At 43.8% G+C, this 19137-nt stretch overlaps 1 protein-coding gene and 1 long non-coding RNA gene across 2 annotated transcripts; one reads left to right on the top strand and one right to left on the bottom strand.

The window, feature by feature from the left end:
- Positions 1-1525: 1525 nt before the first annotated feature.
- LOC147868702 (uncharacterized) lies at positions 1526-3226 on the bottom strand. The gene is made up of 2 exons (XM_087322512.1): positions 3030-3226; positions 1526-2852 (listed from the first exon to the last, which is right to left on the bottom strand). The coding sequence occupies exons 1-2, from the start codon at positions 3209-3211 to the stop codon at positions 1859-1861; spliced, it is 1176 nt and encodes a 391-aa protein (XP_087178638.1). The 5' UTR covers positions 3212-3226; the 3' UTR covers positions 1526-1858.
- Positions 3227-4633: 1407 nt separating this feature from the next.
- On the top strand, positions 4634-5428 carry LOC147868701 (uncharacterized). Its single transcript, XR_015531442.1, has 2 exons — positions 4634-4703; positions 4849-5428. It is a non-coding gene; the product is annotated as an uncharacterized LOC147868701 (long non-coding RNA).
- The last annotated feature ends 13709 nt before the right edge of the window (positions 5429-19137 follow it).

Below are 19137 nucleotides of genomic sequence, written 5' to 3'. Positions count from 1 at the left end.
AAACATTTATGCATCAACTTTTACTTGCAATGTTTAAGTGCTACAATCCTTCAATTCGATCCTTTTGATTATGGAAAGCAAAAGCGTGCTTTTTCACTCTGAATGTGTTTTAAATCTTTTTGGTGCTCACTTTTTGAAAGCCATGCATTCTGTGTTCTATGATTCCTGTGCAATAAACCCTTAATATGTAGATATTAATCAGACAAGATGTTTGTTGAGGTGTTGATTTGTTTCTTAGAAATTACAGATTAGCAGGGAGAGTTGTCAAAGTCCGACCAATGATGGTACATTATAATGAAATTTGAATGAAAATATATGTCATGGATGTGCAGGGATTCTAGACATGAATTTGATTCTTGCAAGAGAAATTCTCTCTCTCTCTCTCTCTCTATATATATATATATATACGTGGATTTGTAGGGATTTATGATGAGGTGCTTTGCAGTTTGTCCAACCTATACAAAGATGGTAATCTCATAATAATAAGAATGGGGATGCTCTGGGCTAAATTGGGTATACTAATCATCAAGGAAGTGTGATTATGTTTATCTTAGCTGTGAATTAGTGTTCGGTGATTCATTGTCAGATGTTTGTGTCTTCTTAATTAAGTCTTGTAATCGGACCAAAGAGTACTTAATTTAGTGTGTTAGAAGTGCTGTAACTAGATTAATTAAGTATTGATCATGGATGCATTCTAACTTATCAGCGTCTTACAATCGGATCAAGCCACTGGAGAATTAAGACAACAAACCAGTACCACCAATTTGGGATGATTACTACTTCAAACTCGGTGCTAATTCAATGATTTAAATCATAATTCTGCTGGATATGGATTTAACGGCTCAGACTCATGGTTGCAGCTAATTCTTACATTCCATGCGTCCTAGCTAGACCTCTATAATTAGAGAGCCCTAGTTCTTACTTGAGCGTTTGACAGATACTCTTGAGAGATTGTGTATCAAATACCGATCGATCCTCTGAGGCGTGCTTGTAATTTCTAGTTAATTTAGCATTTGCCTGTGCATATAATACATTTTCCCCGATTATTCCCAATTTGGTATGTGGTCTTTCTAATTTGAGGACAGATCCATAGAGCCTTCCGGTCAAGCGCCACTGTTTTGGATCGCTACTGCTCGATCCAGTTTATTAGAAGCGCATACCGAAGTTTCGATCAGATTGAGATGGTGATGATGACTCATGGCCTGCAGCAATCCTTGGTAAGTTGGGTGTCAATCAGGTCTGCAGATTAGTAACCCTCATAATAGGGGGGGATTATACACCCTCTGATGATTAGTAAGTAGCCCTCATAAATAATAGGGATTTGATTGCATGATTAGATGAAGATTTCACACTAATTACTATGTAAGGCGCTAATCTAAGGGATTAGATGACCCAACGCAAAGACAGGCTTCCATTATTTACTTGAGTAGATGAAAGATGAGTTACACTAATTATTACACACAATCACTAATCCAGACGAGAAAACAAAGAAGCCACCATAATTTTGCAAAAGATCAGAATTGAACCCAAAATGTTTGCTTTAATTAGTGTAGTGTGTGCTGGCACAAATACAAATTAAATTTTGTTACAAAACTCGATACCAAATCAAGCCTTAATACCTGATTTCTCAAGCCAATCTCTACTCCATGAAACATTAATTACAGATTAGTTAAGCCAGCAATCTCTACTACATCAAACATTAATTACTGATTAGTTAATCCACAGTCTATTAATCAAGCCTTCTGACAGTTAACTAGCTGATTAGCTATCGCTAGCATCCAACTAATCAAGCCTTAATTACCTGAAAATTAAGCTGATCTATGCTAATCAAGTGGACCTTGGTTACTTGATTAAACCATCAGCAGAGCACATCGGCTAAGAGTTTATATCTCCTGTAATTAGCTTTAACTGGGGGGCTTAATTCATGAAGCCCTTTCTTCCTATATTTCAGGTGATCTGAAATACCTAACTTGTTCACCGTGCTCTTCATGCTATAGCTCTTCTTTAGATCATTCATGTTTTTCTCCTTCTCTGAGGTTCTCATGAATCCACCCTCTCTACTAATTATTCTCTGTTTAAGAATTATATCATTCTTATGATGATTGTTGCTGCTGTTGTTCTTATTAGACTCTGACTTCTCCTCTGGAAATGATTCTGCTATTATCATCAGCAAGTAATCGAATGCTTTGCTGTGATTCGATCGAGTCTTCGTAATCGCTTCCTTCGGCCCGATTCTTCGATGCGGATGATTAGTTGTTAATTGTGAGTATTTAGTGGTTAATTGAGGACAATTAACATTACCCAAACCTTGATTGCCGTTCATTATTTGTGGGCGTTTAGAATCTTGGCTTGGATGAGGATCCAAACCTCCACTCGTTCTCCTGGATTGTGGCTGATTAATAATGCTTGATTGTGTGCAACCAACCTCTCCATTACAGTGACATAAATCGTGATTCTTGCTTAATTTCGGATAAGCAATGCTTGATTTTGGGCAATCTATGGGAGATTGTGGAGAACTGTTTCTTAGATCTGGGCATTTAATGATTAGCTGTTGGCAATTAGTGCCTGATTGTGGGCGATTTGTGCTGGACCGTGGGCTACAATTGCTATCAAGCTTACCCAAGCTCGCAATCTTAGCGCTCATGGATCGTGGGCAATAATAATTAAGCCCCTCGCGATTAAGATGACTAACGGGGTCGTTAATTACCTCGGGGGTGTCACTAATTAGCATGGCATGATCATGTGGCGTCGAATCATGTCCAGGCATGACCATTAGATCTTCTTCATGCAGACACCAGTCGCAAATCACGGATCCATGGGAGCCCACTTTAGGGTAAGATCTGCTGCAATACCTGATCCAAAAAACCCAAGGAGATTTTCAATTCAATATCGATTTTGGTGTGGAAAAGCGATTAACACCAACATTAAAGAACCGATTAACATGACTACTTAGAATGTCAGACTGAGAAATCGGAGAAGAATCGAGTCTGTGGAAGCCAAATATATATATATATATATATAATACATACATGTGCTGGTAACGATGGCAACATTTGATGCAGAGGCAGAGAAGGTGAGGGATCCCAACGTCTCCACACATGCTACAAACACTGCTACTATTACTACTACTATTACTACTACTACTATTACTACTACTATTACTACCCTCTCCCACAACCTCCACCTTCTCCTCCTCCTCTTTCATCTGCATTTAAACCCTAATCTAATCTAATCTAACCTAATCTAACCTAATCTATCTGTCTATCTCTCTGTATGTCTGTATGTCTGCATGTATGTATGTCTGCAGTCTGTCTGTATGTCTTCTTCTTCTTCTTCCTCCTCCTCCTCCTCCTCCTCCTTCCTCTGTCTTCTCAGTCACTGACTATTTGTATTTAGATGTGAGAGAGAGGGAGAGAGAGAGAGATGGAACATAATCTCTCACTTTCTCTCTCCTACCTTATATACATATGTATATGTATGAATGTATATGTATATGTATGCATGTAGATGTATATGTATGTATGAATGTATATGTATATGTATGCATGTAGATGTATATGTATGTATGCATGTATATGTATATGTAGATGTAGATGTAGATGTATATGTATGTATGCATGTATATGTATATGTAGATGTAGATGTAGATGTATATGTATATGTATGTATGCATGTATATGTAGATGTATATGTATGTATGCATGTATATGTATAACAGTATATGTATGCATGCATGTATATGTATATGTAGACACATAATAAAGTATCTCTTCTTTCTTTTTGGCCCAACCCATGCAACCACAACATTGGCAACCCCCCCCCCCCCCCCCCCCCCCCATCCATATACATACCTATTTCAATTTGTAAACATGTTCTCCCAAGTACATACATTGTAGTAGGAGTAACTAGTAATAGAGGTAGTACATAAAAGTAATGCCTTTTCTTGGCCATTCTCTCCCATTTCTCTCCTTCACTCATGCTCATCATAATGATGTTGATGGTGGTGGTAATGAGGATGGTGGTGGTGGTGTTGGTGATGATGACTAAGAACTGCATCCACATCATAACATGAATGTGCACATATCAGGACTTTAGATGGTCTTAGTTGTATTGTGTAAGAGTGTTAGGTAGGGCATTGGAGAGATGGTTATGTCTAGGGCATTCGAGAGACAGTTATGTCTATGGCATTGGAGAGATGGCTATATTTGGGATTGTTGGGACTACAAATAGTGCCATACATATATTCTAGAGGAGCATTAACAGCTATTATTATAACATTTGTCACATGCCTCCTTGCAAAAAAACATGCACTTGTTCTATCTTCACTATTGCATCCTCGTTGGTGCTTACTAGGCCCAATGATGAAAGTGGGGCATGAAACCAACAATCACCTCCAATTCATCCTTAAAAGAGCTGGCATTGTATGCTATTGTTGTTTCAGGGGAATCATGGATGAAGGTATGTTGCCTGATAAATTTTCGCACACTTTATGCATGCAACTAAGGACTTGTAATTGTGCAAGGTACATCCCAAATATTACGTATTATCCTTGTAAAAACCGTCCCTCTAGCTTGTAGAACATAAACATTTGTAAACAAGTAAAAAAGGATATCTCCCAATGGAATACAATTCATACCTAGAAATTTCCAAGATTGGCAATCTAGAAAACAAAACAAACAAGTATTAGCACAGTTACATTTGTGGTAAGTTCGTATGGATCTATCAAAACTTCAATTCTTGGTATGCATTCCTACATGTTTTTTCATGATATGGTTCTACACTTGTGATAAATACATTTATTAGCCAATGCATTGGGTCTAACTTAGTAGATGCCTCTACGAATGCAAGGGTTGACTTTGACACAAACTTAAACACAAAGAGGAGGAATTCATGAAGATGCATCAGACTCGTAGACGAGGAAAGTGGGCAATTCCTCGAGGACATTGAAATATCATCAAGAGTTCTCATCACCAAACCTTCAACTACAATGGGACTACAACTAAGCAATGTCACTGCTAATGGGTAGTGGGGCATGTTGACTCACCAATAGGAAAGACACACACTCCACTCAGGAAAGAAATATTATATTGGCGTGGAAAGGAAAGATGCGCTCTCAGAATTATCACACATTTCGTTTGGAGGTCAATAAGGTGAGAAATGTACTTGATGCTTGATCTTAGAGATTGTTGGGTCCACTAATGGTTTATTTGGCAACAACCGCGGAGTATAACATTGATGCATGGTCTTTACCTTAACAAATTGAAGTGCATAGTATTTGTTGGGGGTTGATTTCCTCTAACGAGATGTGGATTGGCAACAAGCAATTGCATCTTTTGCATTGTTCAAGTAGCAGATAGTACTCATCATTTCATGCAATGTGCGATTGTTCGTCAAATTTAGGGTTACATTTGACAGATTTGACAAGTTTTATCCATTTGTTATTTGATGCCATGACTGTTTTTGCATGATTCACACAACTCTAACGAAAAGATCACATATGGAGATCATTTTACTCTTTATTAGATATTGGAGATTTTGCATCGTAGTTGGGATATGTGCAATGCTTTTGAATTTTACGGTAGGCGTGTGGAGTCAGAGCATATCTACGAAAGTTTAATGGAGTATTGATGCAACTGTTTTGTTATTGGAGCAAGTCGACACACACACACACACTCTGTCTCTCTCTGTCTCTCTCTCTCTCTCACACACACACACATTTGTTCATGTTCAAAATTTTAAAAATTGATGTCCTTGTTGTTTCATATCCCAAAAGTAAGCAAGTGCTCAATAACGAGGGGCTTTATGTAACTGTGAGCAAGTTGATACTAGATTAGGCTTTTGAGAAATTTTCAATTGTTGAGCAGAAAATGGCATCCACAATTCTCCTTATGTAAGTTTTTCTAATCTCAACATCTCTAGTTTATCACACCCATTATACTAAGTATGACAACCAAAACATCTAGAAAATTCACATGCTTGATGTTTTGGCCATTTTCCAACTTGCCCTTCTTCCACGAAGGTTAAAATGGTGGACAAGGTCACAAGCATGTGACATATGCATACAATATCATAACATTACACATGGGCAAATTGATGATCCAAGCACAAAGCTAAGTCTTTATATGATTCCTAACCTTCAAAAACCTCACCAAAGATGGTAGACATGCTAGCTATCTATGCCATAAGTGCCTGGTATTTGTATATCAAGTTAGCATGCCCTTGAAAATCCTTCTTCATGAGCATCCCTTCTTTTTGTAACAATAAATGGACCATGCAAAGTGATAAAAACATCTAAAACTATAAAACATGGAAGAAGAATCAATTGACTTAAATGATCAAAGGGAATTTGTTAAATTCAAGTGGACCAACTCATTATTAAAGTGGCTAGAAATCACCATTAAAGAAATTTACAAACTTTTCTTGAAACATGTGGAATATCCCCACCTCAGTCTCTCTCTCTCTCTTCTCATTGCTTTGCTTAATCCACAAATTATTGAATGGGCATTGGTTGATCAAGCATGCACAGACAAAAGTAATGAAATGTGTTGCAGGTTTTCCGCCCAATCATATTAAAAGACATTGCCCATATATGTGTGGTCTTTGTGTTAACATATTCATGGGCCCCTTGACAAATCACAATTTTTTCATTTTGTTCACACGTTATGCTGGAGAATCCCTTGTGTCATATTCCTAAGCAATGTCCAAACTTCATTAATGTCCTAGCTTCTTAGTCTTTGCCTTGGGATTCTCATGATAGATGCCCTAAAGCAATATTTGGTTATCTATGTTGCACATCCCCTGAATAGTTGTCGTAACATAATTTCTTAATTGTGTTGCACGACCATGGATCATTTTCCATGGCAAAATTATCTCTCTTGTATATGTGTGTGCTCGACATGTTAGGGTCTTCGTGAACCCCTTGAAAAATCATAGTTTTTTCATTTTTGTCGTCACACCCTACCTCCAAATCTTATTTCTAGGCTTCTTTAGTTTCCTCCATCAAAATTATAATTTGGACATGGCACCTTAAACACACTTCAAGATCATGGAAAGAAGTAGGTAGTTAAATGTTCTCATAAGTTTTCTCATTTGATTCTGGCACTTACAAAATAATACATCTAATGGCACATCAAAAGAATTATGGGATTTGGGTTTTGAGATTGTGCAAAATCCAGTCACTACATCCACAATGGCCTCCACTCTTTCACTATATGTATACCAACATGTAACCAACATGCTTAAACTATGCATGATACTAGATTTCAACCACATACCTTGAGAGTTTGAGCATCTATATTAACTCTATATTGAACGTTGGGGGGGATTCAAGCAACATTGGAGGCATTCACCCTTGGGAAGAGTGATGTATCATAGTTGATACTTAAATCCCAAAGGTTTCACATAGAAAAGCAATTGGATAAGAGGTCGTCATCTTAAAAATGAACTATTAGATGAACACCATCTTTACTCATTAGCAAGATTGTTTTGATCCTTGTCCACTCATGTCAAATTTTAATTTGATCAAATGGGTGATCAAGATCTTCAAGTATCATTTTCTTTTTTAACTAAGTGTACTCATACAATGACAATCCCATGTGCAACGAAATAGTTTTTATACATTTTGTGTTAGGTTTAGCAAAAAGAAATTAGAGTGTGTTTGTTTGAAACATCTTTTCTTGTTGAGAGAGAAAGTGAGAGATAATGCAACAAAAAAGGGAACTATCTATCCCTTTCAATTTGCTTTTGGGCAATTATCAAGGCATTATAAAAGGCAAGAAGGAATCTTTTTATATCCAAAAAGGTGGTAGAGAAAATGATTAAAAAACTTTTTGAGTGTGTTGTTCAAAGAACAACTTTCCCAAATTTTGATTACTTATTACAAAGGCTCCCTAAAACATTAAGCCAAAACTTACATCAAACATTAGCAAAGAACTCGTACACAAATGGTGAATTGAAAGAAAAAGAAAAGGCGGATTTCATTTGGATAGTAATCTGCCATCACAAACTTTCGTCAGCCTTCGAAAGTTTCGTACCATTTCCTAACGGACCTTCAAAAACTTTTCACTTATTTGCTCACAACGGTACTCTTCCTCCATTTCATCCTCGTGTGTTTCTTTTTGTAACACCTTCAAAGAAGTTCGCTACTTCAATTACATACAAATAAGCTTTAAAAGCCTTTTTTAGCTTATGTGACCTACATCAATCAATTAAACAAAAGCATGTCAACCAAATGTGTGCAAAACATTCATCTCCAACATATGTCAACAGGTGTTTGCAATATTGACAATGTATACACTTGTAAAACTAATATTTGTTGGTAATGCGCAAGGACCCATTATACTAGACAAATATTCTCATTTCTTTGGACTATGAGGACAATGGGTTATAGTATATACCTTAATGCCAAATAAAGTTTTTTTTATGTTGGCATTGCATGTGTGCATGTGCATGTGTTGTTTACACATATTTGCTTACTTTGGTCATCTTGAACTAGGAAGTAATCTTTTGTCATTTCGAACTAGGAAATTACCTTTGGCCATATCGAACTAGGAAGTTACATTTGGTCATTTAGAAGGATCTACATTGAGTTTCTCTTTGAGAATTGGTTTAAGATTTAGTTGGAAGAAAGCGTTGCAACTTTTCAATGAAAACGCCAAGATGGTCAAGGGGGAAAATCAATGGGGCTGGAAAGGAACAGAGTGCAATCTTTTGAGAATCCACGAAAATCCCAAGTCAATATATCACCAACCCTAGCGAGGAGTTATTGCATTTCCAATAGGCAAAAGAATATATGTCATGGGTCCACTATTCAAATCCTCATAGACGCTAATGTCTTTGTTCCATCTTTTAGTGAATAAGATTGTCTACTCAATTGGCATGTTTTTCCAAGTGTTTATTGACGATTCAAGGAACCTATCCTCTCATGAGATGTTTGTTGGGAGTATTACCTTTGGGGTAGTAGAAAATCTCGAAAGATGCAAACGTATTAATGAAAACATACTACGTTTGTCGTGAACTTGTCAACGAATACATTATTTTCTGAGACAAATATAATATTTCTGAAAATTAAGCCATGTTACTCATAGTTTTGGAAATTTAGTTATACTTGTGTGGCAATGCACCCATATGGAAATTTTCAATTAGGCCAGATTATCGCTCTATAGGCAATCTTTCTTTTTTCCAAAAAAAACTCCTTCCATTAGTTATAAAATTTTATAAATGAGATGATTATGTACAAATCCCTGTAGGGACGTGATAGTTCCATCTTATGTGGAAGCCCACTGACTCAAGAAAGGGAGAGGACAACCATTGTTGGATGAAGGCTATTCGTTGTCTTTCAACTCCATCAGAGTTGCCCTTGAGGCCATCATATTGGCTCTTTAGAGTGGTTACAATTTCACTCCATATCTCTTGCAACAACATTGTTGGATGCGCGTTTTGGTTGGAGAAGACCCGTCTACACCGTTGTTTCCATAGAATCCAAAGAGTTATTGGGTTGACCAATTCCAACACAACTTGAGATTTGTCATTAAGAGGAGTTGAGTGGACATTGCCGATGGTGGAGAAAAAAACCTCTTGTGCTTTTATCACCAAAGTCATCCCCTCCTCCTGATGCTCGTATCTGCCAACTGGGGTTTACCATGATAGCCAACATATATTTCCCCACTTGATTGAGCCTTGCACCTGGCATAATTGCAACAAGCGGCCAACCCCCCACCATATTCGATGGGACACTGGGCAATCCCACAGAGTGTGTCGTATTGATTCTACTACATTTGGACACTCTACACAATTAGGATAGCTAAGGTTCCCACTGGTAGTGACTTATGTATTAATAGCCATTGGAACGTGGAAATTCGCCTCGCATGTTGTTGTTTCCAGATTTTCTGCCAAAACTAGGTGATAATTGTGTGAGGAACTTGATATGTGTGCCAAACCTTTGCAACAACCGGCTCTCGGGCAGTTTGAGCAGCTAGGATGTGGCGACCCAATCTACTTGTTAATTGGAAGAAAGGGATGGGTTTGCTTCCTTGCTCCACGTATGGATCACTCCATGTCCATTGCAAAGGGTCCCAACTGACCTTACGTAGCCATGTGTTTTCATGAGTACATATGTGCCAATCAGGTTGTACTTTGATCGGATCAGGATCTACAATCCATTTATGACCAGTATACGCGAGTACTCGAATTGCGTTATTCTGTGTTAGTGGCTCAATGTCTCGCAATTCAGAGCCTTCGATCCTGTCTAGTGATCCCCTACCTCTTGGGATCAAAGATCCCTCCTCCTCGTAGCCTATCCATTTCTCCATTGTCGTCCTATGAGTAGCGACTTCCCTAATCAATAGAGCGTTATTGATTTCCGATCTCATAGCCCATCCGCCCCTGATGCCATGGAGTATGTTGGCTTGATCTTGTAGTGGCAGTGACATAAACCATCTCCAACATTCTATACTTTTTCCCGGACCTTCTGCAATGTATCCCCATGACAACCCCTTACTTGATCCAAGTAGTTGATTAGATTCATCCTTGATACATGGCTTCCATAGGATACTTTGATTGAGCCAGGTAGGTTCGGAACTCGGTTGATCACACTTGAGCCCTCATCTAATGTCACACCATGCTTTCCACATGGATGCACTGAATCTATCCTCGAATTGGCAGGAGAAACTAGGTTTGAGATCCATGCTTAGAATCCATCCCGTTTAGGGGGCCCAATTAACCCCTTTTCGTGGCCTAAAGTAAGCGAAACGTAACCGCAATAGCATTTTCCAACAGTCATTTCCTAGTTGGAGTCCTCGCACCACAAATTTGGCAAGTGAGGCTTTTGATTGTGAGAGGGGATCAACCAGACCCAATCCCCCTCTCGACTTAGGTGTTGTGAGTATAGGCCATGCCACCTTGGCGCGAGTTACATGATCTTCCATACCAGACCAAATGTAGTTGCGATGTATATTGTCCTTGGAGATTGTCCAAAATGATAGACTGTACAGTGTTGTTGCGAGTAGTACCTAATTTGCCACTATGATGTGACCCGCTAGCGATAGTTTTTTCGAACTCCAATTTATCAACTTTTGTCGAATGAAATGGATAACGGGTGTAATCATAGTCTCCGACGGTATGTTGAAACCAATTTGGAAACCCAAATATTTGTTGCTCACTCCTTGATTGATCCATTTGAAAATGGGATGTGGGTGCCATGCAGGATGTGTTTCATGAGAAAGCCATATTGCACAGGATTTGTGCCAATTGATCATGGCATTAGATCTCTTGCAAAATATGGCTAACCCACTTTCGAGCTTTTGTAGGTTTTCCAAGTCCCCTTGCAGGTAGACCGCTGTGTCATCTGCAAATTCTATATCCAGGACGCCTTGATGAGAATGAGGCACGGGAAGACCACGTAGGTTGAGATTCTGCGAGTTGAGAAAGCAAGAGAGTGATTCGACGTATAATAGAAATAAGGATGGAGCTAGTGGGCATCCCTGTCGTACAACTCGGGATATTCAGAGAAAGGGGCCCCTTTCACCTGTTGGGATTTCGGTCCCTCCGGATGGGATGTCCGGAGATGAATGACGGCAAGCCCGGTTGCGGTTACGGAGCCGGATGATGAAGACCCCGGTTACGGAGCCGGATGATGAAGACCCCGGCTACGGAGCCGGATGATGAAGACCCCGGTTACGGAGCCGGATGACGAATGTACCCGGAGAGAGATCCGGATGCGGAGACATATTTGTGAATATGTTTGCCAAGAGCCCTTGAGGCTATATTTGTAAATAGCCCGAAAGTCATATGTGTATAAATATGACTTAGGGCAAACAGTTAAGTCTGTTGTTGCTCATTTTTCTGTTTTCCACTAAGAGGGAGCGAAGTGAGAGCAGCCGAGAGAGAGTGAGAGAGAAGGAGGAAGGAAGAGGTCGACGCCTCTGTGTAATACCGCCGCCTGTGGCGAGGACAGCGAGCTCAAGGTCGTCGCCTTGCAGCTCGCCATTGTACATTCCCGCGTATAGTGATAGTTGGAGTCTTGCACTCCCGTGGTTTTTCCCATTTTAGGGTTTTCCACGTAAAACATCCAGTGTGCCCTTCTCTCTATTGTTTTCGTGCATTGTTGTATTTCCCGTTTTCTGTGAATCGATCCTGTTCCTCGGTTGTGGCCGAGCACTGTTTTGCTACAAATTGGTATCAGAGCGACGGTAACACAGAAAATGGAAGGCGGCAGCAGCGGGCAGCCGGGGATGATGGTGCTGAATTCGCAGAACTACGCCGACTGGAAGATAAAGATGGAGGATCTGCTCATTGTTCGGGACCTGTATGAACCGATCGACAGGTCGGAAATACCCAAGGGGGTACTTGAGACGGAGTGGAGGCTTCTGAACCGGAAAGCCGTTGCAACCATTCGGCAATATGTCGACGTGAGCGTTCTACAACACGTGGCGAACGACACCAACGCATATGAGATGTGGAGGAAGCTGTCGGGCCTCTACGAGAGGAAGAATGCGTTGAACCGGACCTCCCTGATGAGAAAGATTGTGAACCTCAAGTACCGGGACGGCGAGAGTATGGTGGAACACGTAAGCACGTTCATGGGATTCGTGAACCAGCTTGCGGCGATCAAGTTCCCGTTGGAGGATGCAATGCAAGCCATCATCCTGATGTGTACATTGCCAGACAGCTGGGAGAACTTGGTGGTGACTCTCAGCACCTCCTGCGCCGAAGATAACTTGTCCCTACAAACGGTAAAGACAAGTATTTTGAACGAAGAAGCGCGTCGGAGAGATAAAGAACCGGTCTCCGACTCGAAGGCGCTGCTTACCGAATCGGAACGGGGAAGACAGTGGAACCGGAGTCCGCAAAGACGGGAGAAGTCGGGGACCCGGTCGCAGTCAAGAGGAAGACCCACATGCTTCCACTGTGGGAAGCCGGGGCACTTCCGGAAGAATTGTCGGCATTACCGAAAAGACAACGGAGCCGGCGACACCGATTCGAAGATGTCACCGGAGCGAAACGGCGCATACCGGGGAGCCACGGACCGGAGAGGTCCGGATCGGCGAGGGCAGGACCGGAAAGGAACGACGGCACTCGCGGCAAGTGAAGAAGAGATAATGCTTATTACCGAAGAGAGGGAGCTGAACCTTGCCGGTGTAGAGATGACCTGGGTGGTCGATTCCGGAGCGTCTTCCACCTGACCCCGGAGAATAAATACTTCTCATCCTACACAGCCGGTGAGCACGGCTGTGTCCGGATGGGAAATGAAGGCACATGCCGGATTGCCGGCATAGGAGACGTGTGGCTGATGACATCAACCGGATGCAAGATGCTGCTGAAGGATGTTCGACACGTTCCGGAGGTCCGATTGAACCTGATCTCGGCCGGGAGGCTAGATGATGAAGGCTACACGGGTAGCATCCGGAACGGTGTCATGAAGTTCAGCAAGGGGAGCCTGATAGTGGCTCGGGCCCGGAAGGTCAACACCCTGTACCTGATGAATTCCCGGCTATGTCCGGAGGAGCTGAACGTGGCAGCCGACACTGCCGGTGAGCTGTGGCACAAGAGACTGTGCCACATGAGCGAGAAGGGGATGAAGAGGCTTGCAGAAGACAACCTCATTCCAGTGAAGCATGTGCATCTGGAGAAGTGCACCGATTGCCTGGCCGGTAAGCAGAACCGAACCTCCTTCCACTCAAGGCCACCGATGAGACGTAGCGCACCATTGGAGTTGGTGCACACGGATGTGTGTCAGGTAGAAACGAAGTCACATGGCGGAGCCCAGTACTTCGTGACTTTCATTGATGATCACAGCCGGAAGCTGTGGACGGCGCCGTTGAAGACAAAGGACCAAGTGTTGTCCGTCTTCAAAGAACTCCACGCGAGAGTGGAAAGGGAATCCGGCAAGAAGCTGAAAGCGATACGAGCGGATAACGGAGGGGAATACCGGGGACAGTTCCAGGAGTACTGTCGCTCGAAGGGAATCCGGCTCGAGTTTACTGTGCCGAAGACGCCGGAACTGAACGGGTTGGCTGAGAGGATGAACCGGACCATAATGGAGAGGGTCCGGAGTATGCTAGCGCATGCGAAATTACCCAAGGGGTTTTGGGCTGAGGCGATGTCGACGGCGACATACGTGATAAATAGATCACCCTCAGTACCTCTGGACGGAGACACGCCGCAGAAAGTGTGGACCGGTAAGGAAGTGTCCTACCGGCATCTGAAGGTGTTTGGGTGTCTCGCATACGTGCATGTGGCAAAGGACCGGAGAGGAAAGCTAGATCCAAAGACCCGGCCATGCATATTCCTCGGTTACGGCGACGACGAGTTCGGCTACCGAGTATGGGACTCGGTCGACAAGAAGATATTCAGGAGTCGAGACATCATCTTCATGGAGGACAAGACACTCGCCGACTGGGAGTCGGAGAAGAAGATGAAGAGCTCCAAGTCGACCGGTGAGGATCAACTCTACGAGGAGCAGTCCCGACCGGCAAGGGACTGGTTAACACTCGAGGATCCGGCCGAAGACTATGAAGAAACAGAACCGGCCGAAGAAGATGAAAATGATACCGGAACCGGCCCCGATCCCGAAATGGATTCGGATGAAGAAGAATCGGAAGAACCGGTTACCGAAGCTCCGGAACGGAGATATCCTCTAAGAGAGAGAAGGGCCCCCCGGAGATTTCCGGAACCAGAGCACGTGCTGCTAACCGACGAAGGGGAGCCGGAGAGCTTTGAAGAAGCAAAGCATGACACCCAGAGCCGCAGGTGGTTGAGTGCCATGCAGGACGAGATGGATTCCCTGCATGAGAACCACACATATGAACTTGTGGAGTTGCCGAAAGGAAAGCGAGCACTTCGAAACAAGTGGGTGTTCAAGCTGAAACCGGGAGATGCCGGAAACCCCCCGAGATACAAAGCCAGGATCGTGGTGAAGGGGTTTCAGCAGAAGAAGGGCGTCGACTTCGACGAGATATTTGCCCCGGTAGTGAAGATGACCTCCATCATGACGGTGCTGAGCATATCGGTAAGCATGGACCTCGAGGTAGAACAGATGGACGTGAAGACGGCATTCCTTCACGGTGACCTCGAAGAAGAGATCTACATGCAGCAACCGGAAGGATTCGAGAAGAAAGGGAAGGAGCACCTGGTATGCCGGTTGAAGAAGAGCCTTTACGGACTGAAGCAGGCTCCCCGGCAATGGTACCGGAAGTTCGACTCCTTCATGACCGACGAAGGGTACCACAAAACGCAGTCTGATCACTGCGTGTTTGTGAAGAAGTTCGAAGGAGGAGACTCTCTAATACTCCTCCTGTACGTGGACGACATGTTGATCGTCGGACGGGACCAGGTCAAGATACGGGCGCTGAAGAAAGCGCTTCACCGAACCTTCTCAATGAAGGACCTGGGTCCGGCGAGGCAAATACTAGGGATGCACATCATCCGGGACCGGAAGAAGAAGCAGTTGTGGCTGTCACAGGAGAAGTACGTGACAAAGGTGCTTCACCGGTTCAACATGTCGGAAGCAAGAACGATCGGGTCAACCCTCCCGGCAAACTGCAAGTTGTCCAGCAAGCAAAGCCCCAAGACAAAGGCTGAGAAGGAGGACATGATGAAAGTACCATATGCCTCTGCCGTCGGAAGCTTGATGTACGCAATGGTGTGTACAAGACCGGACATAGGATATGCAGTAGGAGCGGTGAGCCGGTACATGAGCAATCCCGGCAAAGAGCACTGGAACGCGGTCAAGTGGATACTCCGATACCTGAAGGGCACGGCAAACGTGTGCCTCCGATTCGGCTCCGGTAAGCCCGAACTCGACGGCTTTACCGATTCGGATATGTCGGCTGATGCAGATACCAGCCGGTCCACATCAGGGTATGTGATGACGTATGCAGGGGGAGCTGTTTCGTGGCAGTCGAGGCTGCAGAAGACGGTTGCGTTGTCAACCACGGAGGCGGAGTACATGGCGGCTGTTGAAGCCGGCAAGGAAATAATATGGATGAAGGACTTCATTAGAGAGCTCGGTATCCAGCAGGAGGAGTACCGACTCTACTGCGACAGTCAGAGTGCCATCCACCTTGCGAAGAACGCGGCTTATCACTCCCGGACGAAGCACATCCAGCGAAGATATCACTGGATCCGGGAAAGGATAGAAGACAAGGAGTTCGTGCTGACAAAGGTCCACACGGACGAGAACGGGTCGGATATGCTGACCAAGGTGCTCACACCCGACAAGCTGGAAGCATGCCGGAAGAGGATCGGACTGGAGAGACATCCCATGCCGAAGTGAAGGGGGAGTTTGTTGGGATTTCGGTCCCTCCGGATGGGATGTCCGGAGATGAATGACGGCAAGCCCGGTTGCGGTTACGGAGCCGGATGATGAAGACCCCGGTTACGGAGCCGGATGATGAAGACCCCGGCTACGGAGCCGGATGATGAAGACCCCGGCTACGGAGCCGGATGATGAAGACCCCGGCTACGGAGCCGGATGATGAAGACCCCGGTTACGGAGCCGGATGATGAAGACCCCGGCTACGGAGCCGGATGATGAAGACCCTGGCTACGGAGCCGGATGATGAAGACCCCGGCTACGGAGCCGGATGATGAAGACCCCGGTTACGGAGCCGGATGACGAATGTACCCGGAGAGAGATCCGGATGCGGAGACATATTTGTGAATATGTTTGCCAAGAGCCCTTGAGGCTATATTTGTAAATAGCCCGAAAGTCATATGTGTATAAATATGACTTAGGGCAAACAGTTAAGTCTGTTGTTGCTCATTTTTCTGTTTTCCACTAAGAGGGAGCGAAGTGAGAGCAGCCGAGAGAGAGTGAGAGAGAAGGAGGAAGGAAGAGGTCGACGCCTCTGTGTAATACCGCCGCCTGTGGCGAGGACAGCGAGCTCAAGGTCGTCGCCTTGCAGCTCGCCATTGTACATTCCCGCGTATAGTGATAGTTGGAGTCTTGCACTCCCGTGGTTTTTCCCATTTTAGGGTTTTCCACGTAAAACATCCAGTGTGCCCTTCTCTATATTGTTTTCGTGCATTGTTGTATTTCCCGTTTTCTGTGAATCGATCCTGTTCCTCGGTTGTGGCCGAGCACTGTTTTGCTACATCACCTGACAGTGAAACGCAACTGTTGATGTTCCTATAAAGTCCTACAATGCCTTTGATCCATGTCTCTTGAAAACCGAGTTTCCCCATCACACTTTCAAGAAAGTTCCAGCAAACCCTGTCATATGCTTTCTCAGAATCTAGTAGCACCACCGCTACCTTGTTGTTGGTACGCATGGCAAGGGCTACTGCTTCCCAGAATGAGAAGAGGTTGTCTAGGATGCTCCAATTTCTAACGAAACCTGTCTGGGATGGATGAATGAATTGAGGGAGACGAGGTGTTAACTAGCATGTCACAATTTTTGCGAGCAACTTATAGACAGTATTGAGAAGAGTTATGGGCCGCCACTTGCTAATGTCATTGACACTACCACCACTTTTAGGAATGAGATGTATCGTCCCTTGTCCAAATTCCTCTGGCATGTTTATAGACGTGATGATCTCCTCATATGCCTGGAGGAGGTCTTCTTTAATAGTGTCCCAATGGCATGTGAAAAGGTGAGGGGTGAGGCCATCGATTCCGGGGCAACTATCTACATCCAAATGAGAGAGGGCCTCCCATATCTCAATGGTTGATAGGGGATGCACGAGCCATGTATTCATTTCCAGCGTGACTTTCTTGGGTATGCTTTGGAGGATAATATCTTCTCTTATGTCTTCCCCTGTGGCCATAACATCTTCGGTAAGTAGGTGCTTAAAGTAACCTGTGGCAATATTCCTCATTTCGTCACCATCCTCATTGGTTGTTCCATCCGCTCAGTTGAGGTTGTGCATCATTGTTCTAGCGTGCCTCGGGCCTTTGGAGCGGAAGAATTCCTTCGTGGTTTTGTCCCCTACTCTAATCCATCGCGCCATGCTTCCATGAAACTCCATGTCGTATATTTCCTTTACCGCCATGCTGAGTTCATGTTTGGCCATGGCAACTTGTCCTGCAATCCAACTACATGACAGGTATCTCTGTTGGAGTTGTTGTAAGGCTATTAGTCCCCGTTTTGTCCTCTGTTGCTTTTCCTGAGCATCCTTGCTTCTGGTCTTGACAAACTCATGTAGGAGAGTTGAAGCTCTTATTAATTTAGATAGAAGTTTGTCAGATGTTGATGACCATTGGTTGGAGAGTTGTTCCTTCACCTCTATAACTGTGTAGATAGTGTGCGGGATGTGAGCCTAGAATGGGCCCCATTTTCGGTGCAATTGAAAATGACCGACGACCGGGTAATGGTCAAAGAAAGTCGTGCCTAGAGTTATGCGACACCACCCTCCCTTCGCTTCTAGAGCCTCACCCACATAAATGCGGTCAATGCGGGAAAGGGTGGGTCCACTATTCCGCCCATCTGATCGGGAGAATAAGAGAGAGTCCCTTTTTCGTTGGAAGTTGTTAGAATGCCAGATGTCTCGTAGGTTAAGGTGTACACATAGCTTCTCCCATTGTTTACGTTAACCTTCCTTGTAGAACTATGGGGTTGTTGTTGGAGCTATCGTGAATGGATTCGATCATATTAAAATCCCCTCCAATGCACCACTCTTCCGCACCCGCTACTTCTAGGCGGATGCGTTCCCAGAATGTTGCCCTTTCTGTTCTGCTATTTGGAGCATAAACATTCATGAAATTCGAGTGTTCCCATTGGATGGCCAACGTGCAAAAATGTGCCCTACCAAGTATAAGTGATTCCTGGCGTATGAAGCCTTGGGCTAGATGTTCCCGAATTAGAGTGCAGATACCACCATGATTTCCATCCTCCCCTATTACTGGCTCCCAAATTGTTTGCCATGATCCTGGTAAAAGATCTCTGACTTCCTTTAAACGAGTACTATCAAGGTGGTGTTCCTGCAACATGATGATGTTAGCAGCACCCCCTAATATATATTCCTCAAGATCTCTTCTCAGTTTCCATCTATTTTGCTGGTCTAGTCGACTCATGAGCCCTTGCACATTCCATGTTACAATCTTCATAATCATGGAATGGAGTGGGAGATTTGTGCCTGATGCTTTGCACAACATGTCGTGAGTGGGGAGCACTCACCATTTAGACAGCCAGTCATTTC

This window comes from Azolla caroliniana, unplaced genomic scaffold (genome assembly GCF_043228905.1).
Source record: "Azolla caroliniana isolate FFs.n. ecotype wild unplaced genomic scaffold, voAzoCaro1.0.p SCAF_1, whole genome shotgun sequence".
In the NCBI taxonomy this organism is placed as follows: domain Eukaryota; kingdom Viridiplantae; phylum Streptophyta; class Polypodiopsida; order Salviniales; family Salviniaceae; genus Azolla; species Azolla caroliniana.
This window is presented reverse-complemented; position numbering and strand designations above follow the sequence as displayed.

Bases quoted from the DNA above. Each gene is read 5' to 3' on its own strand.
- LOC147868702 (XM_087322512.1), bottom strand. From the start codon at position 3,211: ATGCAGATGAAAGAGGAGGAGGAGAAGGTGGAGGTTGTGGGAGAGGGT. The intron at 2,853-3,029 runs GTATGTATTATA...TTTTTGGATCAG, and splicing joins TGCCATCGTTACCAGCACAT to GTATTGCAGCAGATCTTACC.